Raw genomic sequence first — 17,138 nt, forward strand, 5'->3', positions numbered from 1 at the left:
ATCGGAGGAGAGGTAAGAATAGGGAAAACCATACCCTCCCATTGCCTGCCTATGCCCCGGCCTGGAAACTCTGTCTAACCGGCTAAAAAAAAGTGACAACAGCCAGCGGTCCCCAACGGAACATCCCAAAAAAAACTTTAAAAAGGAGTTGTAAACATTCATTGCCATTGCAACTGTTTTACTTATTTTAGAATTGTTTTATCTTGTTTTTATTTTGTTGTTTTGGCATGCAGTTACATAGTAGGTAAGGCTGAAAAAAGACTTGCGTCCATCTGGTTCAGCCTGGTATGCTGTATTTTATGTTATTTTAATTTAAAGACTGATTATGTTACTTAGATATAACCCTGGATATTTTTAGCCAATAAATGTTTGTCGAACCTTATTTTGAACGTATTTATTGTGGTCGATGATACCACCTCGCCCGAAAGAGATTGCCAGAGTTTGACAGCTCTAACCGTAAAGAAATTTTTCCTGCCCGCTGAAGAAAATCTTTTTTCTTCTAGTCTATACTCTTGCCCCTGGCTCCTATTTTCCGTTCTAGAAGAAAAAAGGGTCTTAGACAGTTCCTTGTATTGGCCCCTAATATATTTATATTTATATGGGGAACGTCCCATTCCCACCTTGGCAACATCGGCAGAGTGGCCACATCCCCCCCCCCCATTCACGGTATCCCCACGATTAAATGGCACATGCAAAACACTGACATGGCTATTGTCGACAATGAAAAAGGTTGACAAGATTTATTTTTCACTTTTTCAATGTTTTCATATTCATTCTCATGTGTCGACATGGACACCAATGAAGTGCCACACTTATGTCAACATTTACATGTGTTGACCTTTCTGTGTTGATTTTTTTCTTGTGGCGATTCGCGGCACCCACCGCGACCCCCCTCCCGCGATTTGCAGCACACCCCCCGCGATTCGCGGCCCCACCCCGTGACACCCCCCCTCCCACGATTCGCGCCGACCCCCCGGCCCCCCCTCCCGCGGTTCACGGTGCCCCCCACGACCCCCCCTACCGCGATTCCCCACCCCTGATCCCCCCTCCTGTCATTGCGGCAACCCCGACCCACCCTCCTGCGATTCACTGCAACCCCCCGCGCCCCCCCCCCATCCCACGATTCACGGCACCCCCACCCCTCCCCCGCGACCCCCCTCCCGCAATTCACGGCATCCAACCACGAACCCTCCTCCCGTGATTCGCGGACACCCCTCACCTCCCCCGCACGTGATTCACGGCAACCCCAGGATTAAATGGCACATGCAAAACACTGGCACGGCTATGGTCGACAATGAAAAAGGTTGACAAGATTTATTTTTCACTTTTTCAATGTTTTCATATTCATTCTCATGTGTCGACATGGACACCAATGAAGTGCCACACTTATGTCAACATTTACATGTGTTGACCTTTCTGTGTTAATTTTTTCTTGTGGCGATACGTGGCACACCCCGCGACCCCCCTCCCGCGATTTGCAGCACAACCCCCGCAATTCGCGGTACCCCCGCGATTCACGGCCCCACGCCGTGACACCCCCCCTCCTGTGATTCGCGGCACCCCACGACTCCCCCTCCCACGATTCGCGCCAACCCCCCGGGCCCCCCCTCCCGCGGTTCACGGTGCCCCCTACCGCGATTCCCCACCCCTGACCCCCCTCCTGTCATTGCGGCAACCCCCCGCCTCCCGCGATTCACTGCAACCCCCCCTCCCACGATTCGCGGCACCCACACACCCCCCCCGCGACCCCCCTCCCGCAATTCACGGCATCCACCCACGACCCCTCCTCCCGTGATTCGCGGACACCCCCACCTCTATGAGGCTATAGTCGACAATGAAAAAGGTTGACATGAGTTTTTGTGGATTTATTTTTCTTTTTTTGAATGTTTTCATATTCATTCTCATGTGTCAACATGGACACCGATGAAGTGCCACACTTATGTCAACATTTACATGTGTTGACCTTTCTGTGTTGATTTTTTTCTTGTAGCAATTTTTTTCCAGTCACAACTATTAACTATGTGCACGTCAACCTACACATCATCAACCAATTCTTTGTATAATATATAACACCTTTCCTGTTTTACTGTAGGTGTTTTAAGTCAGACCTTTTACTGTTACTATTACTGTTTATGTAAATGCATTCTGAATGACAGCAAAATCCTACCATCCTTCTACAAGAATATATAACCAACTAGGTGATTCATCGCGCCCCGTGCCCACCCTCCCTTGATTCACGGCACCCCCCACGCAATTCACGGCACCCCTAAGCCCCTCTTTAGTCCCCCGTATACTCACACACCCCTATCACTACCCAGCTTCCTGCTCTCCTGAACCGTAACTTCCACCACTGGGGAGTCGCTGACGCTGTTTTGCCCACATGCCCCTATCATGCCTCATAGCCCAGCATCCTGCTCTCATGCACCCGAACTCCCACCCAGTAGGAGGAGACACTGACTAAGGGCCACCATCCTGTACTCCTGTACTGCCACGCTGGACCCTCACCCACTGGCAGAAGCTGCACAGTATCTCTCACCCTCCTCTTTAGTCCCCCTTATGCCCACACACCCCTATCACTACCCAGCCTCCTGTTTTCCTGTGTCGTGACCTCTGCCAGTGGGGAGCCGCTGACTCAGAAACACCCTACAATACTATTGCACACACACACCTAAACAACATGCACACACAGCCCCCCCCACACCCACAAATGTCACTGTACCATCCACACTATCAATGTACATCTTTCTCTGTAACCGCTTTTTAATTAAACAAAACAATACACACCCCCTTCCACATCATATGCTCTTTATTTAACACATTTCACCTATAACTCAAGTTGCAATACAGGCATCTTTCATATAATTCTAACCATATTTCTCATATACAAATGTTCACAAATTAAGGGGGCGCAGCCCCTTACGACGGTGTGAAGAGTGTCCGTAGGGCGCGATGAATCACATAGTTCATAAAAAAAATGTTGGTGTTGGATTTGCTTTCAGTAGCTATTCGTACCTCATATGGTCTTTTAGCTGCCTTGATTACCTCTTTACAAGTTTTGTTTGATTCCTTATATTTGGTGACACATCTAAGTTACTTTTATAAAGTTTAAATCCTCTTGTTTTATTGTTGATTGCTGACCTTACTTTTTGTCTAACCATGGCGGCACATTATATTTTAATATTCCCACTAATACACAACCTCCAGTTTCAGGCGCTTGTTTAGAACAAAAAGAACAAGGAAAATACTGTATGCAATAAGTGATTATTCCTCACCTGTGCTGGGATCTGTAGGGATTTCCTCCTTCTTACACTGCTGATCACCCCTCATATGTGTGTCTTCTGTCTCTGTATCTTCTTTCTTATCAGACACATAAGACTCTTCTCTTATCTTCATATCCGTCACATACGTCTCTTCTTCCTCTGTGTCTTCTGCCTTAATGTCAGTCACATACGTCTCTTCTTCCTCTGTGTCTTCTGCCTTAATGTCAGTCACATACGTCTCTTCTTCCTCTGTATCTTCTGCCTTAATGTCAGTCACATACGTCTCTTCTTCCTTTGTGTCTTCTGCCTTAATGTCAGTCACATCCGTCTCCTCTTCTCCCTTTATTACTTCAACCTTAATATCAGACATAGCTTCAGATTGAACCTACAAATAAATATCACATAAATAATGTCTGACAGTATTGAGCTTACACAGTAGATAACTGATGTATAATACACACACACACACCTGTTGCAATTCATATAGCGACAGTCACTTAGGTATATTAGGGAGACCCTTATTCCCACCTACCTGATCCTCCTGTGGGGTCCCGTGAGTCTCCTCTGTACAGTGCTGGGAATACAGAGGACGGGGACATCTCTCTGGGGAATCTCTGTTACTGGGCCCATCTATAGGAGACACACAGTGACTGAATATATTGTACATGTGGATTAGCAGATGATACGTGTATATAGGCGACCCCCATACAAGCTCTCCCCTGCACAATAAAATGAAGTCTCCTCTTACCCAGTGATGTGAGGGGCCGGTGATTCTCCATCATAACATTCCTGCACAGACCCTTGTGTTCCTCTATATATCCCCCCTCCTGCATAGAGAAATAGACAGTGACATCCTGACACCTTCTAGGAAACCGACACACACAGTTATACAGTCATCACCCAGACACATCCCCCGGTGTTACTGTATAATGTCCCATTCCCAGCAGTCACCTATCCGGTCACATCCCCCGGTGTTACTGTATAAGGTCTCATTCCCAACAGTCACCTCGCCGGTCACATCCCCTGGTGTTACTGTATAATGCCCTATTCCCAGCAGTCACCTCTCTGGTCACATCCCCTGGTGTTACTGTATAACGCCCCATTCCCAGCAGTCACCTCTCCGGTCACATCCCCCGGTGTTACTGTATAACGCCCCATTCCCAGCAGTCACCTCTCCGATCACATCCCCCGGTGTTACTCTATAATGTCCCATTCCCAGCAGTCACCTCTCCGATCATATCCCCCGGTGTTACTCTATAATGTCCCATTCCCAGCAGTCACCTCTCCGATCACATCCCCCCGTGTTACTGTATAATGCCCCATTCCCAGCAGTCACCTCTCCGATCACATCCCCCGGTGTTACTGTATAATGGCCCATTCCAAGCAGTCACCTCTCCGATCACATCCCCCGGTGTTACTGTATAATGCCCCATTCCCAGCAGTAACCTCTCCGATCACATCTCGCGGTGTTACAGTATAATGCCCCATTCCCAGCAGTCACCTCTCCGATCACATCCCCCGGTGTTACAGTATAATGCCCCATTCCCAGCAGTCACCTCTCTGGTCACATCCCCGGGTGTTACTGTATAATGCCCCATTCCCAGCAGTCACCTCTCTGGTCACAGCCCCCGGTGTTACTGTATAATGTCCCATTCCCAGCAGTCACCTCTGGTCAGCAGCTGGATGATCTTGTTGGTGAGTTCCAGGATCTTCTGCTCCTTGTCTCTCCCATGTATCAGTGAGTGAGGTGGAGGCACTGTGATGGAACTCTGGGTCCTGCTCAGTTCTCCTGACACACAGGGATGGTAACCGCGTGTCTCATGGTCACTGGATGTCTTCTTCACTAATATGTAACCCTGTGTATTGGAAAATATACTATTACTGCATACACTCCCAGTCATGACCCTATATTAGTGCTATGAGATGTAATTCACAAGATCCACCAATCATGTCACTGTAGTATTAACCCCTTCCCGACATTTGACGTATATATACGTCATGGCCGGGATGTACTTCCCGACACATGACGTATATATACGTCATGACTTCAAAGTGCCACTGCGTCTAGAGACGCAGTGACAGAGGGACGATGTCTGCTGTCCTTGACAGCAGACATGTCCCGTCGGCGATCGCTGTGATTTGCTGTTCAATGTGAACAGCCATTCGCAGCGTTTTCCTGTGTTACCGGCGAATCAGACGCTCGGTAACACAGGTGTCAATCACCGCCGGGTGTGAGGGGGCATGAGGGGGTCATCGGTGACGACGACACCTCACCCCACCTGCCCCCAAGGCTGTGATTGGTCCGTCGGACCGACGGAACAATCACAGCCATGGCGCGCCATTTAAACTAATGGTGACTGCGCTGCAGACGCCATTCCGGTCTGGAATTGCGTGCAGAGCGGTCACCGGCCACTCTGTCCTGCTATACATACCTGAACCTTGCCTGATACTTACCTGATCACCGCTGGTAGCGTGCTGCCAGCAGCTGGATGCTTCCTGGATCTTGTGACTTCCTGTGTGCTGCTGCTGCAGTGTCATAGAGTCACAGATAGTGATAGATAGTCAGAGATAGTCAGAGATAGTGAGAGATAGTGAGAGATAGTGATAGAGAGTGATAGAGAGTGATAGAGAGTGCTATATTTTGTGTCTGCTGCACCCCCTTTTGTGCTGATCACTATATCTGAGCTGATCAGCAACTTTTTGGGGGTGCAGAGGTTTTTTTTTATATATATACACCTGTCAGTTGCACCAAAGGTTGTGCTGCCTGTGCAACTGACTGCTGCCCCCCCTGCTGCCCCCCCTTTTGTGCTGATTAGTTTAAATTAATCAGCAACTTTTTGGGGGTCCAGGTTTTTTTTTTTTATATATACCCTGTCAGGTTGCACCCACAGTTGTGTGCCTGCTGCCCCTCACTGCTAATCAGTGTTGCATCACTGATCTGCAGTTGTTTTTTTTTGGAGAGTGCAGTGGGGTTTTGTTTTTACACCCACGTTGCTTTTGTGGGTGTCCTGTGGCCGCTGAGCGCTGATCAGTGACGTACAATCACTGAACAGCATTTTTGGCACAGGGTTGATATAATTTTTTTTCTGCAGTTTTTTTAAATTGTTTTTTTTTTTTTGGAGAGTGCTGTGGTATATTTTTTTTAATTGTTTTTACACCCACGTTGCTTTTGTGGGTGTCCTGTGGCCGCTGTTCAGTGACGGTCGTTACTGACCAACATCTGTGCTCAATTTTTGGCGCAGGACCTTTTTTTTTTAACCCCTTCAATTTTTTTTTTTTTTTTAATTGGGATCAAATTCCTGTATAAAGTATTTTTTTTTCTGCACTACATACACACTACACACTACATTCCCCCCGTGTTGAAATGAAGTTTGCACCCCCCCTACACTATACACGTGTTGAAACATTACACTTACAGAAACACAAAAATAAAAATGGCATCCCAAATGTCATCCCAGTCATCCAGAAGAATGTATTCAGCGGAGGAGGCATATGCCATGCTTGCCTCTGACTCTGACACAGCCAGTGAGGCAAGCGGGGAATTTGAAGGATTCGTCTTAAGCTCCTCTTCCTCCTCTAGTGATGAGGGACCCCCTCAAAGACGCCCCCGTAGAGCAGCTGAGACCCCCCCCCAAATGATTGATCCCGTATGGACGCCACCACCAGACAATTTTGAGCCCCAGGTTCCTGAGTTTTTGGCCATCCCAGGAATCCAATGTGATTCAACAGGTCTCAGAGAAATTGACTTTTTCAAATTATTTTTCTCTGATGATTTTATAAATTTAATGGTGGACCAAAGTAATTTATATGCCCAGCAGTTTATTGCTCAAAACCCCACGTCATCATTTGCTAGGTGGACCCCTGTAGATGCAGTAGAGATGATGACGTTTTGGGGTCTGGTGTTACATATGGGTATAGTAAAAAAGCCAGAAATTAGGCAATATTGGAGTACAGATGTTCTGTACAGCACCCCATTTTACCGTATGGCCATGACTCGAACTCGTTTTGAAACAATCCTTAAATTTATACATTACACCGATAATGCACAGTGCCCACCCAGAGATGATCCCACCTTTGACCGGCTATTCAAAGTCAGGCCGGTCATTGATCATTTCAGTGCCAAATTTGCAGAGATGTACATCCCTGAAAAATTTATTTGTATCGACGAGTCCCTTATACATTTTAAAGGAAGGGTTAAATTCCGCCAGTACCTTCCCAGTAAGAGGGCAAGGTATGGCATAAAAATGTATAAACTGTGTGAAAGCACCTCAGGGTACACCCACAGGTTTAGGGTTTATGAAGGGAAGGATTCAAGAATTGAACCGCCAGAATGCCCCCCCTTCCTCGTAGGTGTTAGTGGAAAAATTGTCTGGGATTTAGTGCACCCCTTCCTGGATAAAGGTTATCACCTCTATGTGGATAACTTTTACACTAGCATCCCCCTGTTTAAGGCCCTTGGTTCAAGAGGTACAGCAGCTTGCGGTACTGTGCGCAAGAACCAAAGAGGCCTCCCAAAAACACACATTGCCCAAGTAATGAGAAGGGGTGAAAGCAGGGGAATATGCACCGAAAATATGTTGTTGGTCAAATATAAGGACAAGAGGGATGTCCTTATACTGACAACAATTCATTGAGACAGTACCACCTCCATCCCTGTACGAGGTACCAGTACCCACACCTCAAAACCTAATTGTATCCTAGATTACAATAAGTACATGGGCGGAGTGGATCTTTCAGATCAGGTACTGAAGCCGTACAGTGCCCTGCGGAAAACAAAAATATGGTACAAGAAGCTGGCCGTGTATATCATCCAGATGGCACTGTATAACGCTTACGTGCTATTCCGTTCTACCAGCCAGAGGGGGACATTTATGCACTTTCAAGAGGAAGTCATAAAGGGCCTAATATTTGGGAACCAGCAGGCAGAGGGCCCCAGTACTTCTAGTACTGGCCCCCGTATTGTACCAGGGCAGCATTTTCCGAACGAAATCCCCTCCACTGCAAGAAAGGGCAGGACACAAAAAAGGTGCAAAGTTTGCTATAAAAAGGGAATAAGAAAGGATACTATTTTCCACTGTGAAACTTGCCCCGACAAACCCGGCCTATGTATAAAGGAGTGTTTTAAAATATACCACACATCTATGGATTATTAGGTTCATCATTTCACCGTGCTTCGGGGGTCTTGCTAATGCCACATAGCACCCACCATTCATTCCACCAGAATCTGAGCTGCAAAATCCAAAAATCACTCCTTCCCTTCTGAGTCCTGCCATGCACCCAACTGGTATTTTTTGGTCACATATGAGGCATTGCCATACTCGGGAGAAATTGGGGCACAGATTTTGGGGTGCTTTTTCTCCTTCATGCCTTCTGAAAATGAAAAATTTTGAGCCAGAACTGCATTTTTGTGTAAAAAAATGTAATTTTTCATTTGCACAGCCCAGTTGTATCAAAATTGGTGAAACCCCTGGGGGTTTGAAATGTACACTATACCCCTAGATGAATTCCCTGAGGGGTGTAGTTTGCAAAATGGGGTCACTTGTGGGGGGGTTCCACTGTATTGGTGCTTTGGGGGTCTTGCTAATGCGACATAGCACCCACCAATATTCCACCAGAATCTGTGCTGCATAATCCAAATATCACTCCTTCCCTTCTGAGTCCTGCCATTTTTTGGTCACACATGAGGCATTGCCGTACTCGGGAGAAATTGGGGCACAGATTTTGGGGTGCTTTGTCTCCTTCATTCCTTGTGAAAATGAAAAATTGAGCCAGAACTGCATTTTTGTGTAAAAAATTTAATTTTTCATTTTCACTGCCCAGTTGTATCAAAATTGGTGAAACCCCTGGGGGTTTGAAATGTACACTATACCCCTAGATGAATTCCCTGAGGGGTGTAGTTTGCAAAATGGGGTCACTTGTGGGGGGGTTCCACTGTATTGTTGCTTTGGGGGTCTTGCTAATGCGACATAGCACCCACCAACATTCCACCAGAATCTGTGCTGCAAAATCCAAATATCACTCCTTCCCTTCTGAGTCCTGCCATTTTTTGGTCACACATGAGGCATTGCCGTACTCGGGAGAAATTGGGGCACAGATTTTGGGGTGCTTTGTCTCCTTCATTCCTTGTGAAAATGAAAAATTTTGAGCCAGAACTGCATTTTTGTGTAAAAAATGTAATTTTTCATTTGCACAGCCCAGTTGTATCAAAATTGGTGAAACCCCTGGGGGTTTGAAATGTACACTATACCCCTAGATGAATTCCCTGAGGGGTGTAGTTTGCAAAATGGGGTCACTTGTGGGGGGGTTCCTAACTTTTAGCATCTTATGGTGCCTAGAAACCTACATGGTGCCTAAAAAATAATCTCATAAAAAGGAGGCTCCAAAATCAAGTAGGTGCTCCTTCTATTATGAAGCCTGTGGTTTGGTCAACGTGCACACTAGGGCCACATATAGGATATTTATGAAAACAAAAGAATTGGGGGAATCAATTTTTAGTCACATTTCTCTAGTAAAATCTATTGTGTTCCTTAGAAAAATGTATTAAAATTGCAAATCTGCAAAAAAAATGAAATTTTGAAATTTCACCTACACTTTGTTTTAATTCCTGTGAAACACCTAAAGGGTTAACAAACTTCCAAAATGATGTTTTGAAAACTGTGAGGGGTGCAGTTTTTGAAATGGCATCATTTATGGGGGTGTCTCACATACAAGTCCCTCAAAGTCACATCAGAACTGAACTGGTCCCTAAAAAAATCAGTGTTTGAAATTTTCTTGAAAATTTGAGAATTTGCTATTCATATTTTAAGCCTCCTAGTGTCCAAAAAAATTAAAAGGAGGTTGAAATAATGATGGAAACATAAAGTAGACATATGGTCTATGTTAGTTATTAACTATTTTGAGTGGTATGATTATTTGTCTCACAAACAGAAAATTTAACATTTTGAAAATCGCTAAATTTTCCATTTTTTTACGACATTTTGGTATTTTTCACAAAAAAACACAGACTGTATCGACCCAAATTTACCACTAACTTGAAGTACAATGTGTCACGAGAAAACAATCTCAAAATTACTGGGATAAGTAAAAGCAAAAAAAAGTTATCCCCACTTGAAAAAAAGGGCTCTGTCAGGAAGGCAAAAACATGCTGTGTCAGGAAGGGGTTAATATATCAGATATCTCATTAACAATCAAATCCACCTCACCTCCACAGTGATGTCCCTGTATTATTACTATAGATATAAGTGACGTCACAGTGACGCTCCCAAATCCCCTCACATCCACAGTGATGTCCCTGTATTATTACTACCCTGTATTATTACTATAGATATAAGTGATGTCACAGTGACGCTCCATCCCCTCACCTCCACAGTGATGTCCCTGTATTATTACTATAGATATAAGTGATGACACAGTGACGCTCCCAGATCCCCTCACCTCCCCAGTCACGTCCCTGTATTATTACTATAGATATAAGTGATGTCACAGTGACGCTCCCAGATCCCCTTACCTAACCAGTCACGTCACTGTATTATTACTATAGGTATAAGTGATGTCACAGTGACACTCCCAGATCCCCTCACCTCCCCAGTCACGTCCCTGTATTATTAATATAGATATATATGGGGTCACAGTGACGTACCTAGATCCCCTTACCTCCCCAGTCACGTCCCTGTATTATTACTATAGATATATATGGGGTCACAGTGACACTCCCAGATCCCCTCACCTCCCCAGTCACATCCCTGTATTACTATAGATTTAAGTGATGTCACAGTGACACTCCCAGATCCCCTCACCTCCCTGTATTATTAATATAGATATAGGTGACGTCACAGTGACGCTCCCAGATCCCCTCACCTCCCCAGTCACGTCCCTGTATTATTACTATAGATATAAGTGATGTCACAGTGCCACTCCCAGATCCCCTCACCTCCCCAGTCACATCCCTGTATTATTACTATAGATATAAGTGACGCTCCCAGATCCCCTCACGTCCCCAGTCACGTCCCTGTATTATTACTATAGATATAAGTGATGTCACAGTGACACTCCCAGATCCCCTCACCTCCCCAGTCACCTCCCTGTATTATTACTATAGATATAAGTGATGTCACAGTGATGCTCCCAGATCCCCTCACCTCCCCGTCATGTCCCTGTATTATTACTATAGATATAAGTAATGTCACTGTGACGTTCCCAGATCCCCTCACCACCCCAGTCACGTCCCTGTATTATTACTATAGATGTAAGTGATGTCACAGTGACACTCCCAGATCTCCTCACCTCCACAGTCACGTCCCTGTATTACTATAGATATAAGTGATGTCACCGTGATACTCCCAGATCCCCTCACCTCCCCAGTCACCTCCCTGTATTATTACTATAGATATAAGTGATGTCACAGTGACGTTCCCAGATCCCCTCACCTCCCCAGTCACGTCCCTGCATTATTACTATAGATATAAGTGATGTCACAGTGACGCTCCCAGATCCCCTCACCTCCCCAGTCACGTCCCTGTATTATTACTATAGATATAAGTGATGTCACAGTGACGCTCCCAGATCCCCCCTCACCTCCCCAGTCACGTCCCTGTATTATTACTATAGATATATATGAGGTCACAGTGACACTCCCAGGCCCCCTCACCTCCACAGTCATGTCCCTGTATCATTACTATAGATATATGTGATGTCACAGTGACGCTCCCAGATCCCCTCACCTCCCCAGTCACGTCCCTGTATTATTACTATAGATATAAGTAATGTCACTGTGACGTTCCCAGATCCCCTCACCTCCACAGTCACGTCCCTGTATTATTACTAATGATATAAGTGATGTCACAGTGACGTTCCCAGATCCCCTCACCTCCCGAGTCACGTCCCTGTATTATTACTATAGATATATGTGACGTCACAGTGACGCTCCCAGATCCCCTCACCTCCCCAGTCACGTCCCTGTATTATTACTATAGATATAAGTGATGTCACAGTGACGCTCCCAGATCCCCTCACCTCCCCAGTCACGTCCCTGTATTATTACTATAGATACTAGGTGATTCATCGCGCCCTACGGGCACTCTTCACACCGTCATAAGGGGCTGTGCCCCCTTAATTTGTGAACATTTGTATATGAGAAAGATGGTTAGAATTGTATGAAAGATGGCCTGTATTGCAACTGTTCTGTTTACTGTTAAAGTGTGTCTGGAGATATAACCCTGGGTGGAGCCTCTGACTCACATGAATGACTCACATGACAGAGAACCAGCCCAGTGAGCCCACAGACAGTGCCAGACACCCTCTGCCTCTCCATGTTACACAGCAAGGACAGAGCTACTCACCAGACACACCAGGTGAGCGCCCCACACCTCCATACCTCCCAACATGACCCTCTCCAGGAGGGACAGAATGCTCTGTTTGTGGACTTCCATCTTAATTTATGATTGTCATCACCTGTCATTTTAAACAGGGTAATTGATAAGAAAGGTGTTTAAGCACAGGTAATGGTAATCCATAAATTAAGAATAAAGTCCAGAAACAGAGCAATGTGTCCCTCCTGGAGAGGGTCATGTTGGGTATGCACCTCCCTCCCTCCCCCCCCCCCCATTCACGGCATCCCCACGATTAAATGGCACATGCAAAACACTGACACTTTTTCAATATTTTCATATTCATTCTCATGTGTCGACATGGACACCGATGAAGTGCCACACTTATCTCAACATTTACATGTGTTGAACTTTCTGTGTTGATTTTTTTTTTTTGCAATTTTTTTCCAGTCACAACTATGAACTATGTGCACGTCAACCTACACATCATCAACCAATTCTTTGTATAATATATAACACCTGTTCTGTTTTACTGTAGGTGTTTTAAGTCAGACCTTTTACTGCTACTATTACTGTTTATGTAAATGCGTTCTGAATGACAGCAACATCCTACCATCCTTCTACAAGAATATATAGCCAACTAGGTGATTCATCGCGCCCCGTGCCCCCCCCCTCCCGCAATTCACGGACCCCCCGCGCACCCCCCTCCCGCAATTCACGCCCCCTCCCACGCTTTGCCGACCCCCGCCCTCTCCCGCGATTCGCCGACACCTGCGCCCCCCCTCCCTTGATTCACGGCACCCCCCGCAATTCACGGCACCCCTAAGCCCCTCTTTAGTCCCCCGTATACTCACACACCCCTATCACTACCCAGCTTCCTGCTCTCCTGAACCGTAACTTCCACCACTGGGGAGTCGCTGACGCTGTTTTGCCCACATGCCCCTATCATGCCTCATAGCCCAGCCTCCTGCTCTCATGCACCCGAACTCCCACCCAGTAGGAGGAGACACTGACTAAGGGCCACCATCCTGTACTTCCACGCTGGACCCTCACCCACTGGCAGAAGCAGCACAGTATCTCCCACCCTCCTCTTTAGAGTCCCCCTTATGCCCACACACCCCTATCACTACCCAGCCTCCTGTTTTCCTGTGTCGTGACCTCCGCCAGTGGGGAGCCGCTGACTCAGAAACACCCTACTATACTATTGCACACACACACCTAAACAACATGCACACACAGCCCCCCCCACACCCACAAATGTCACTGTACCCTCCACACTATCAATGTACATCTTACTCTGTAACCGGTTTTTAATTAAACAAAACAATACATACCCCCTTCCACATCATATGCTCTCTATTTAACACATTTCACCTATAACTGAAGTTGCAATACAGGCATCTTTCATACAATTCTAACCATCTTTCTCATATACAAATGTTCACAAATTAAGGGGGCGCAGCCCCTTACGATGGTGTGAAGAGCGCCCGTAGGGCGCGATGAATCACCTAGTATCTATATATATTATATATATATATATATATATATATATATACACACACACACATCATACAGAGAACAATGGGCACATGTACAGTATAAGCGCTATAGAATACCACTACAACGTCCATTGTAGTACACGATTTTCTCAAAATAATTGTAATGGGGCACCAAAGGCTGCTCGCACTATATAATAGGCCACCACAGGCCGCTCCCCCCCTGTATAACAGGACGCCGCAGGCCGCTGCCGCCCTGTATAACAGGACGCCACAGGTCGTCCCCCCCCCCCTGTATAACAGGACGCCACAGGCCACTCCCCATGTATAAAAGGACGCCACAGGCCACTCCCCATGTATAAAAGGACACTGCAGGTCGCTCCCTCCCCAACTGCATAAAAGGATGCCACAGGCCGCTCTCCCCTGAATAACAGGTCACACACATTTAGGAAGGGGCGTGGTCACAGGTAATGTGGGCGTAGTTACATGTAAAGTGGGCGTGGCCATGTCCCCTTTCCGAATGTGTTCTGGGCAGTTTTTTTCCCACATTTATGTCTGATGCAGCTCATATCACATGGTGGCTTGGTGGGCTGCTGGCATATTAAAATAAATAAGTATATTTAATATACTTATTTAATAAATAAGTATATTAAATATACTGGTACTTATGTAGTAAATAGGCGCCCGATTTAGAAATCGGGTCGGATCGGGCACATCGCATCGCATGCGACCATCGGATGCGATGCGATGACCCGATTTTTCCATAGGAATCAATGTTAAAATGGACTGAGTCCATTTTAACATGGAATTCAATGGGAAAAAGGGGTCCTTTTCATACCCCTACTATCCAAGTGGGCATGTAGTTGGATATAAACCTGTAGCGAGCCCCGCGAGGGGACACAGAATACCGTTCGCTCGCCTCGCTGCGCTCGCCACAGGTTTATATCCAACTCCATGCCCACTTGGATAGTAGGGGTATGAAAAGGACCCCTTTTTCCCATTGAATTCCATGTTAAAATGGACTCAGTCCATTTTAACATTGATTCCTAAGGAAAAATTGGGTCATCGCATCGCATCCGATGGTCGCTTGGATGCGATATCGCATCGCATCTGATTGTATGCCTTAACTTAAGGCATACAATCAAAAAATCGGGCGCCCAGATACTACATAAGTACCAATATACTTATTTAATATACCAGCAGCCCACCAAGCCACCATGTGACATGAGCTGCAGGCCAACAGGTGCGACACGATGCTGGATATAGCAGACACAGCTGGAGTGATTTAGTGCACCTACTTGCTGCACTCAAATGTGTGGCAGACTCCGAACGGCGACCTGTAGTCTAGATGGCACCTACTTGCTGCACTGAGCACTCCCATGCGTGCCGGGACTGGCCACTGCACCCCTCTCTCCCTCACAGAGATTTGCGCCCTCGCTCAGTTCTCCGCCTGCGCAGACAGTGAGGGCACATAGACATCCTTCCCTTGAGTGCGCAGGGTGCGGTGCTGGTGCCTGATGTCATGACGCCATGCCCGCAATGCACTCATGAGAATGGAGGGGGAGAGCTGGCGCAGGGCAGCGCGCACAGGATTGGAACAGCCAGTAGCGGAGGAGGAATAGGAAAACAAAGAAGGAAACAAAAAAAACGGTACATTCGGAACAAACTGATTTTGCCGGTACAGACTGTTAAAAAACGGTACTGTACCGGCAAAATCGGTACAGTTGGAGGGTATGATGACACCACAACCGTATAAACAGAATGCCACAGAACACTCCCCCTGCATAAACAGGATGTCGCAGGCCGCTCCCCCTGTATAACAGGATAACCCCCTGTATGACAGTCCACCACAGGCCTCTCCACCCCTGTATAACAGGCGGCTCTCCCCTGTTTAACAGTCAGCCACAGGCCGCTCCCCCACATGTAACAGGCCTCTGGATAAAAGGACGCTGCAGGCTGCTCATCCCCTGTATAAACAGGACACCACATGCTGCTCCCCCCTGTATAACAGGACACCACATGCTGCTCCCCCCTGTATAACAGGACACCACAGGCTGCTCCCCTGTATAATAACACCAGGACAGCATAATACCATCACCTGCTGCCAGATACAGCAATGTCTTCTCTCGGTCCCCAGTAACTTAATCACCGTGGTTGCTGGAAGTGAGAGGCCTCAGGTATGATCAGCAGCGCTGCCCCAGCAGGACCAGGGGAGCCGAGCTGCTGACGCCACTGACTGAGCGCGGGTATTGGTCTTCTGAAAAATGTCCGCCGCTCCCTGAAACAGGGGACATTCTTTATGGAGCCTTACTAGGCGTCGTATTTAGTTACTGAATCTATCCACTACCGATGACCGCACTTCTCAGAACTCTCTCTGTGCATTCTCGGAATGCAATTGCCGCTTCAACCATTCCTGTAGTGATGTCTCAATGTGTGTCCTCATACAGCAGCGGCCATTTTCTTGTGGTTTGTACTCAGCTCCCATATTCCCCGCGGCTGTAGCCAAAGTGTATTTCCTGTGTGGGGCAGAGTGGGAGGAGCTGTGTTACCAGGGAAACGTAGGGATGGCCATCGTTGCCATCGATGGTTGCCATCGATGGCAAATCGGCAACTGGCCATCGATAGTGCTTAACTATGCAGTGGATGACCATCGATATTTTTACATATCGATGATCATCCATTGTGTTTGATGGATTGGCCTGTGGATCAATCAAAACACGGGGGCGGGGCTTCGCGGGTGTCGGGGGGAGGAGCTATGCTCCGTGTCCCAGCACTTTCGAAAAAAAAAAAACCATCGTTTTGCTATTTCATCGATGGAGGGAAACCATCTGGTACTCCCCCATCGATGGCAAAAGTATTCGACATCGGCCATGAACCATCGATGATTTTGAATCATCGATGGTCGATGGCTATCCCTAGGGAAACGTCCCTTCCTGGTGTGCATGGCATGCAGTAGGGAGAGTGCTGCAGCTGGCACCAGGTGACCCCAGGTATTATACTGCTAGTAACAGCATAGTAGTGATTGCTGGGTGTGAGCCATAAGGGCACTTAGAGGG

The 17,138-nt window shown here is 46.8% G+C and overlaps 1 protein-coding gene across 1 annotated transcript in view; it reads right to left on the minus strand.

Annotated features, from left to right (window-relative positions):
- LOC146010162 (uncharacterized) overlaps positions 1–16,579 on the minus strand; it is a 31,761-nt gene extending 15,182 nt beyond the window's left edge. Inside the window, 5 exon segments of the mRNA XM_083151125.1 lie at positions 3,273–3,645; positions 3,793–3,890; positions 4,009–4,087; positions 4,927–5,116; positions 16,181–16,579. Coding sequence (XP_083007251.1) covers positions 3,273–3,645; positions 3,793–3,890; positions 4,009–4,042 — 505 coding nt within the window. The 5' untranslated portion in view covers positions 4,043–4,087; positions 4,927–5,116; positions 16,181–16,579.
- Between the last annotated feature and the right edge of the window lie 559 nt (positions 16,580–17,138).

This window comes from Crinia signifera, chromosome 6, assembly GCF_055691185.1.
Source record: "Crinia signifera chromosome 6, ASM5569118v1, whole genome shotgun sequence".
Taxonomy (NCBI): Eukaryota; Metazoa; Chordata; class Amphibia; order Anura; family Myobatrachidae; genus Crinia; species Crinia signifera.